Source organism: Diceros bicornis, chromosome 17, assembly GCF_020826845.1.
Source record: "Diceros bicornis minor isolate mBicDic1 chromosome 17, mDicBic1.mat.cur, whole genome shotgun sequence".
Lineage (NCBI taxonomy): Eukaryota > Metazoa > Chordata > Mammalia > Perissodactyla > Rhinocerotidae > Diceros > Diceros bicornis.
This window is the reverse complement of record NC_080756.1, coordinates 19,710,041-19,719,447: the sequence shown is the minus strand read 5'-3', so window position 1 is coordinate 19,719,447 and position 9,407 is coordinate 19,710,041. Positions and strand designations below refer to the sequence as shown.

General features: G+C 48.5%; 1 protein-coding gene across 1 annotated transcript; it reads left to right on the top strand.

Annotated features, from left to right (window-relative positions):
• The first annotated feature begins 1,326 nt into the window (after nt 1-1,326).
• Nucleotides 1,327-6,085, top strand: LOC131416103 (cytochrome c oxidase assembly protein COX14). Its single transcript, XM_058558294.1, has 2 exons — nt 1,327-1,480; nt 5,675-6,085. The coding sequence occupies exon 2, from the start codon at nt 5,683-5,685 to the stop codon at nt 5,854-5,856; it is 174 nt and encodes a 57-aa protein (XP_058414277.1). The 5' UTR covers nt 1,327-1,480; nt 5,675-5,682; the 3' UTR covers nt 5,857-6,085.
• Nucleotides 6,086-9,407: the final 3,322 nt, after the last annotated feature.

The following is a 9,407-nucleotide window of genomic DNA, read 5'->3' as shown; positions in this document are numbered from 1 at the left end:
AGCGGAGTGTGCTTTGCACTGGCCTCGCTCCAGGATGCGGTGGCAGCCAGGGAATGTCACAGGTCAGCAGCCTGGGCCCCTGGCTATAAATAGTCCCCAGGGCCTGAGAGGCTCCTGCCATGTCCAGCAAAGAGTCTCAGCTTCCTGTGTGGCAGCACCTGGCACACTGTGGCCCTGGCCAGCATTGTGTTAACCCTCCCTCACTCCCCGCCAAACCAGGGAGGCAGGCTCCTCTCAACCCCTGAACTGTCTCACCAGTGGCTGGCAGAGCTGCCTGGATCAGGCAGCAGGAGTGAGAAGTAGTGACCCCACATCTAGCTGAGCCCAAGTGGGGGCACTGACTGAATCCAGAGCTGCCTCCCTAGGAGGTCAGAGTGGCTGCAGCTGCGACCTTGTTAGATAGTCAAATGCCTTTGCCTACTTTTGTTCAGTCCACAGTTAACTGAATCTGAGGCTTTCGAATCAGGCCTATTGTCTACCCAATAAAGGGTAGTTTTTCCAGAAACGAGTTGGGGAGGGGCACTTCAGCGCATGTTGGCAGGGCGCATGCTGTGGTGGATGGATCACCGCATGTATGTTTCACTCACACTGTAGGAAAAGTGAAAAAAGAAGAAAAATCCCTGCTTGATACTCCTGGCCACTCTCGACCCCTAGCAGGGGTGCCCACGGGTCCCCCTCTTCCAAATGGCACCCCTCTCTCAGCCCCTTCCCGCGCTTCTTTGAAGCTTTATCACGCCGCCTGCAATTGGGAAGGTCACGCATGGGGCAGAAACGTTAGATATTCGTCCCTTGTGCTCACTCCGTGGCCACAGCCAAGCCTGCCACATCCTAGGCGGTCCAGGCCTCGCGGTCCGGTCGGGTTCCTACCTGAGCTCTGCAGAAGCCCGGCCAAGGGGAAGAGGGCAGCACTAGGCACCAGGGGGCGCGCGGTCCACCTCCAGAGGGCTGACTCCGAGAGAATCACCTAGCTACTGGGGACGTCACCGTGCAGTAGGCTGGAGATTGGCTGACTCTCTTTGAGTGGGAGAGAAAGATCGTCTTTTGTATCGTGCTTGAGCATCCTAAAAGTTCCGGTTCCAGACCTTGAGTCAGCAAAGACCCTCTCTCAATGGAGAATGACTACAACCCCCAGGATTCAACGGGGCTCACCCACCGGAAGGGAGGCTGGCCCGGAAGCCGGGTGTTCAACGGCGGCCGCCAGCCGGAGCCGCGGCAGGTGCGGGCTTCCGTCTCAGTGGGCGGGGTTGTCTCTCGCGTCGGGAGCGGACTCCTAGAGAGTGAGCGGGGAGGGTGGGAGGGAGCAAAGGCGGCTCTCCGCTCCAATAGCGCCTCAGCGTTCGGGGTTGTTCCTGGGCCGCCAGCCTCGCGTGGTCTGGTCTGGGGCGCTGCGTCCGTCGGCTCTAGGAAGTTACGCAGCCTGCGGCGGTAAGACCCTGCCCGCGGAGGCCTTGGCTGCGCCGGAGGGAACCGCAGCATCCAGGTACGCCGTCGGCTAGGGCCCAGCAGGGGCCGCCTGGCCGCTGAGGCGCGCCGCTCGGGCCGGCCTTTGCTTACCGCATCCTCCTCTGCCCGAGTTTTCAGGCTTCGGTGCCCTTGAGGTCATGGGCGTATTCTGCGCCGCGGAGCGCAGGCCGCGATCTGCACTGCTTCCAGCTCAACGAGCTCCTTGCAGCCCTAGGTTCCTGTCGAACCTTGACTCCAACCGGGCATCTTGGCCCTCCACGCTCTGACTCCAGGAGCTCTGACCCTTCCTTGCCTTATAGTCCGCAGCACCCTGATATGTGCCTTTCCCGGGCACCCTTCAATGCTTAGCGATTTTCCACCTCCACTCCTTTGCTGCTTTCAAATCCTGGAATGCTCTCCTTCTCCCTCTTCTCTGCTGGTATAAATCTTGCCCACCCTTCTAAAGAGACAGTGCCACCCATCCCCATCTCCCTTTCCTACCCGCTTCTGCTAACTTTTCTCGAGCCCCCACTTTGTCTCTGAACTCTCACAATGCCTCTTCTGTTTTGGTTGCCGCCATCTTCTATCTTGTTTAACAGAATTTGGGATACGTAGCTTATCCTCATTAGACCATAAGCTCCTTTGAGACAGAAGGCATATTCTTCTCTGCGACCTTCATAGTACGTGTAAAAGGTAGACAGATAAATGAGTCAGTCTAAGCTGAGGTAGATGAACCCATTTCAGGAAGTGAGTTTTCCAGAGGAGAAACCTGAGCCTTGAGGTCCTCCCATGTTTAGGGGCAGAAAATGAGAGACGAGCCACGTAACCTTCACAGATTGCACCCCTATGGCATTTTCCGTAATGGTTCTTGCCATTTTTTTCCTGTCTTTTTGAAACCTTCAGTCTAACCCATCACACCCATAACAGACCCAGCTTTGAGCTTTGTTGAGAAAATGGATGATCCTCAGATGAGAATGTTCTGCTAACCTCAAAAATTTCCCTCATTTCCAAGGTTAATCTTTCTACCTGGGCTTCTAATTTCATCTTTTCCTGGGCCATCCTGGATCTTGTTCCATCCCACCCACCTCACTTATCCTCAGTTTAGCCATGAGCTTCTTTCCCTCTGACAACATACTTGAATCTTCCTTATCAATAAGCAAAATAAAACTAGAATTTCCTTGATCTTGTTACCTTCTCAAGCTGCTGCCCTATGACTCCCATTCCCTTAACCAGCAAATCACAAGAAAATGGATTCTTATCTTTGGAGTGAGGGGGTTTGATCCTTCTAATAATCTGTTTCTCTCTGTCCCCCAAAAATGCATAGATGCATGAACCTTGGAGGGTGGTGGGGTTCATTGGCCTGCTGGGGCCCTGGCTAAGAATCTGTGCTCTTTACTTAATGCCTGTTCCAGTTCAGTGCACTAAATTGACTAGTTCTACACTAGGTTTACTGGTGCCCTCGTCACCTCTTCCCATCCATTGATGCCATCTCACCAGTCTTCATAGCACTTACCTTTTTTTTTTTTTTTTTGTGAGGAGATCAGCCCTCTGCTAACATCTGTCAACCCTCCTCTTTTTTTGCTGAGGAAGACTGGCCCTGGGCTAACATCTGTGCCCATCTTCCTCCACTTTATGTGGGACGCTGCCACAGCATGGCTTGCCAAGCAGTGCGTCGGTGTGTGCCTCGGATCTGAACCGGCAAACCCTGGGCCGCTGCAGCGGAGCACGCGCTCTTAACTGCTTGCACCACTGGGCCAGCCCCTTCATAGCACTTACCTTTGTAGTGGTTCCCAATTTTCATTCTGGCCCAACACACCTGAAAGATGCAGCACACCTCCATGAGTGGCAGTGGCTTGATACAGCAGTGATTTTCAACCAGGAAGGGGGATGTAGGTAAATGAAAAAGCCCTCCAGATGTTTCTAGAATTTCCTACCTGCCTTTTTTCCCTGATTGTTTTCCTTCTTCCAACTGGCATTCCCTTGGCCTCTCTTTCTGGTCTTATCCTCTGCTTTTGTGTCACTTGTTACCTTGATCAGTAACTGAAGCCTATCCTCTCTCCCAAGATCTGTCCAGATTTGCATATCCATCTGCCTGACAGACATCATCTCTTGAATGTTGTGTTGAGCATCTTAATTTTAACATGTCCAAAACCCAGCTCATGATCTTCTTGTCTGACGCTCACTACCACCCCACCCCAATACACACACCTGTTTCTTCTCATTTCTTATTTCTATTAACAGTATCCCAATCTACAAAGTTTCCTAACTTCCTGCCTTGGAGATAATTTCAGCTTTGCCCTAATCTATTCAGTTAATAAATCTTGTTCCATTTCCAAAAAAACTTCTGCATCTGTCCTCTCCTTTTCTACTGCTCTGCCTTAGCTCAGGGTCTGTGAAGAGTTTTTGTTCATTTGAAAATAGGAGAAATCTCAGGTTGAATTAGACAAGAGATGGAAGTGAGGTTCTAGATACCACAGTTACGTCTATTAGTAGGTGTTCTGTCACTCGTCTAGCCAAGCTGTACCATCCTGTTTCTTTGTTGGCTGGTGAATGCTTCCAGCCTTCTTCCTCCAGCCCCTCGAAGAGGTGGTCCCAAAACTGGTTAGCATCTGGCCAGGGTAATGGGGGATAGGAGGAGAAAGAGTAAGTGACGAGGAGGTTGAAGGCTGCAGGTCTCTTTGCTGGAGCTGGTTTACTACCCTAGTGTCCTGCTCTGTGTGTGTGTTTTCTTCACTGTCTCACAGCTTGGGGTCTTTTCAAACCTCAGATAACCTGAACACAACCATTTCTCATCTTGAACGTGTGCCCTTTGGTTTTCTTCCTCTGACCATATTTAGTGTCACTTTCCATAGTCACTTGGAATTATAATTCAAGGAAGCTGTGCCTCAGCTCAGCTTGGGATCCACCCTCAAAGACTGGCTCAAAGGCAATGTTCAGCCCATAGGACTCACTCTGAGAAGCATTTAGATGTGTCACCCTACTCGTGACCCCCCGAAACCAGCTAATCCTGAGCTTTTCTTTTTCCGAATTCTTGACTCTTAAGAAACCTATTCTCACTAATTTCAGTCAGTCTTTTAATTTCAATTCCGTCAACAGAGAGGAGCCTAAGAACACACTCATAGTCCCAAACTGAGGAACATTTTGTTCAGAATGAGAGATTCCCGTGCTAAACTTTCTCTTGTTCCCTAGCTCAGAATATCCAGGGAACGGTTAAATTAGAAGTAATTTACCTGGAGCCAGCCCCGTGGCTTAGTGGTTAAGTGCGCGCACTCCGCTACTGGCGGCCCGGGTTCGGATCCCGGGAGCGCATTGACGCGCAGCTTCTCCGGCCATGCTGAGGCCGCGTCCCACATACAGCAACTAGAAGGATGTGCAGCTATGACATACAACTATCTACTGGGGCTTTGGGGGAAAAAAAGGAGGAGGATTGGCAATAGATGTTAGCTCAGGGCCGGTCTTCCTCAGCAAAAAGAGGAGGATTAGCGTGGCTGTTAGCTCAGGGCTGATCTTCCTCACACACACACACAAAAAGAAGTAATTTATCTCGTTCAATTGTGAGTTAACAATTTGCTGGGAACTTAGTTTCTTTTTAGGTCTTGGGATAGGTTCTTGGTGTTATGTTTGGAACGTAGAATTAGTGCTGTAGAAGGTTAAGTATAATTGAAATAATATAAACATACTGTTGGCACTATTTCAGGTACATTATGGCTTAAACAGATGCTTGAAGGCTAATCTGGGAACCTAACCACCGTGAATAAGATTGTTATTATGGGAAAACAAATTGGATATTGCCTAGCAGGTTCCCATTTGATCCTCCTAGAGAGAATAACTCACTGCTAATGTTTAATCCCTGGCTACCTCCATTAATTCCCTACTCGCTAGAAAAACTGATGCACGCTTAATGTACCAATTAAGAACATTTCTGGGTGGTCCATCCCAGTCACTTCTCTCCACAAACATGGAGGGCCAGCTGTTAGCTGTGATGTCGAGGCACCTGGTTCCAGCTGTGTTTCTGTATCTTGTATGCAGACTTTATTTGCCCTTTTGAATCTCAGAGTTCCCGAAAGGTATCTTCCAGTATAAGACTGCATATGTTCATATGCAGGGCCGTTCAGAATAGAGTGCAGGCAGACTAAGCAGGATGCAGAAGGTATGGGATGGCCTTAAACAGGGAAGTGGGCTCAGCAGATGAGGCCCTATCCTTGGGTCTAAATCCAGTCTGTCTTTGTAGGGGACGACATGCCAACTGCCAAGCAACTAGCTGACATTGGCTACAAGACCTTCTCCACCTCCATGATGCTCCTGACTGTGTATGGGGGCTACCTCTGCAGTGCCCGAGCCTACCGCTATTTCCAACGGCGCAGCTCCCAGCGCCAGGCTGCAGAAGAACAGAAGACCTCAGGAGTCCTGTAGAACTGGAGGGCTTTTTCCCGTGAGCAGAGGCTTGAGGCATGCTGTGGAAAAACCTCACCTGTAATCATTTCCAATTCAAGAAGACTAGGGCCTTAATGGTTTTCAAGCCCTGCTGGGAAAATGTGCCTATGTTTTCTCTGGTACTGCCAGCTTGGGGAGGCTGTGAATCATAATAGGAATGGGAGGGTGAGGCACACCTACAGGCATTAAATATTTTGCCATGTCTGTGTCTTGGTGTTTTTGTTTACTTAAATAGGGTATGGACCACAGAGGTTGGGCCTTGACTACCAGTCTTCTAGTCACAGACTAGATTTCTATATCTTGACCTTTTAGCACCCATGAAGTGGAGGATATACAGTTTTAGGTGTAGTAATATCAACTCTCATGATCTCAGAGAAAAAACTGTCCCAGCATCTGTATAAATCACCTCAAAAGACTGTAAAGACCAAATCTCTTCGTTGGTCAGTGACCCTTCCTGGACCAGTGACTGTGTCCCGGTAATGGGGTACTCTGGCCAGCATGGCTACACACGCACCTCTTGAGTCAGGGAAGGCAGAGGCCCTTATTTAACAGCCCTGTCAAAATGGCCTGAAGTGGAGGAGCCATAGTTCCCAGAAGGAACTGTTGGTGGGCAACCCGTAGTAACACAGTCTACCTCTTTCAGCTCGGTGGGTATACGATCAGCATAAGGGTCAATTTCTCACTGCCACTGCACAGGAAATCTACCTGCAGGTCTTAGTGCAGAGTTGTAAACAGGGTTTGAAAGAAAACACAGTACATTCAAGGTAAAACCCAACTTTGAAGAGAGAGAGTCTTGCCACCATTCCATTTTGAGCAGAGACTTCCTAGTTCATGTCCTTGGTGATCGCCCAAAATATCAACCCCCTTGGACATCTGTCCTCTCTCATGCTTCATGTGCATACTGCTCTGACCTTTGTCTTCCTACTCCTAAACCTTTCACCGGAAAGCCCTCTTCTAGCTTTCCTGTATCCTCACCCGTTACTCCCATCCTGTCTTTGTGTGTTAACCAAGGACTCTACTGCCTCCTCTACTTTCTCACTTGCCTTACAGTAGGGTCACCATTCTCCCAGCTCCCCAGTGCCACTTTCAAACAATATATTAATAAGTTTTTTTTTTTAACCTTTTTTTTTTTTTTAGGGAAGATTGGCCCTGCGCTAACTTCTGTTGCCAGTCTTCCTCTTTTTTCTTTTGTCTCCCCAAAGCCCCAGTACATAGTTGTGTATCATAGTTGTAGCTCTTCTGTATGGGAAGAGCCTCCACATGGCTTGATGAGTGGTGAGTAGGTCCACACCCAGGATCCGAACCGGCAAACCCCGGGCCACTGAAGTGGAACGCACAAACTTAACCACTACGCCACTGGGCCGGCCCCAAATCAGTCCTTTTTGAGGAGCTTTCTTACATGGTCATTTCCACTCTATTCTAGAACTTGGAGACTTCAAATCTTTTGATTCCTTCTATTTTCTTCCAATCTGTCAGCCCTTTCTTGGCCTAAACTGCTTCTTTGTCCAGCCTATGCCCATAGCTGATCCCCTAAACAACTCCCCTGCAGTCTCTGCCTCCATCCTTACCCTTCTCAACCCCAGACTTTGCTCCATTAGTTATCTCCCCAACTCACTCTCTTCTTTCTTCTCAGTATATAAACTTAAGGCCCCCTACCCCCACCATAATAAACTACTCAAGATTATTTGAGAAGTCTTACGTGATACCGCTTCCTCGGACTTAAATTTCCTTCTGCCTCCACCACTCTATTGAAACTGCTAGTTGACATCGCCTCCATTGTGCCACACCCACGATGATTTCCGTTCTCCCCTCACTGTTTCTCTGCTGCACTGAAACTCTACTTTGGCCACAGAGAGGGACCACTATCTTGTTCCCTCCTAGGCCTTTGGCTTTCCCTTTTGATTTCCTTTACGAATTTCTTTGCTCACTTTAAACACTGATGTGTTTCAAAGTTTTGTTCTTTGCCTATTGCTCTTATTCTGTGTGTTCTCCCTAGATTATTCAAGGCATTCTGGTTTTAACATTAGAGTAAGTAGTTATGTGCTCCGTGTTGGCATCCTGGCTCCACCATTATAGCTGTATTGTAATAGGCCAGTTACTTACTTTTTTTTTTTTTTTTGTGAGGCGATCAGCCCTGAGCTAACATCCACCAATCCTCCTCTTTTTTTTTTTTTTTGCTGAGGAAGACGGCCCTGGGCTAACATCTGTGCCCATCTTCCTCCACTTTATATGGGACCCCGCCACAGCATGGCTTGCCAAGCAGTGCCACGGTGCGCGCCCGGGATCCGAACCAGCGAACCCCGGGCCGCCGCAGCGGAGTGCGCGCACTTAACCGCTTGCGCCACCAGGCCGGCCCCAGTTACTTACTTTTAACTCCTCAATTTACCTCTCTCAAATGGGGACAAAAAAATAATAGTTCCTTATTTAAAAGATTAGTTTGAAGATTAAATGAGATAATTCATATTAAGTATTTAATACTCTGTCTGGCACATGATAAGCACTCAGTAAAGTCAGATAGTAACACGTGCTGCTGACCTCCAAATCTGTGTCTTCCAGATTGACCTTTTGAGCTTCAGATATAACCAATTGCTTGAGACATCCACTTGAATATCCTACAGTCCTCTCTAATTTGACATGTCCAATGTCCATGACTAACAGCATTTCTTCTCATCTCCAGGACCTACCAACTCATGTGTTTTTCCCTATTTTAGTTAATGGCACTATCATCCAAGTCAGAAATATAGGAGTTTTATTAGACTATTCTCTGTACCCTACTTCCAACAAAGTAATTGTCTTATTAATTTTTACCATTTAAATGTCCACTTAATCAGTTCTGCCCTTATCATTTTTTTTTTTTTTGTGAGGAAGATCAGCCCTGAGCTAACATCCGTGCTAATCCTCCTCTTTTTGCTGAGGAAGACCGGCTCTGAGCTAACATCTATTGCCAATCCTCCTCCTCTTTGTCCCCCAAAGCCCCAGTAGATAGTTGTATGTCGTAGTTGCACATCCTTCTAGTTGCTGTATGTGGGACGCGGCCTCAGCGTGGCCAGAGAAGCAGTGCGTCGGTGCGCTCCCGGGATCCGAACCCGGGCCGCCAGCAGCGGAGCGTGCGCACTTAACCGCTAAGCCACGGGGCCGGCCCTACCCTTATCATTCTTGCTTTCACTTTGCAGAAGCCTTTAAGTGGTCTTGGTTCCAATTTTGACCTCATAAGCTTTATTTGCCACATTGCTATCAGCGACATCTATTTGGAACAAATTCGATTATGGTACTCCCCTGCTTTAGACTCCCTCAACCATAGACAATAAGTTAAGAATCCCTGACCTATAGGATCAAGACCAGACTCCTTAGCATGGCATATGAAATCCTTAAGACCTGACCCACCTTATGCTTCTGCCTCGTCCTTCATGTTCTGGTAATAAACTGCCTGTATGGTTGCATGCTGTTTCTTATTTCCAAGCCTGTTGTGCTTTTTCTCCAAATGGAACATCCTCTGTACCCTCAGCTGTCTCTTTTTCCAGAAATGCGTC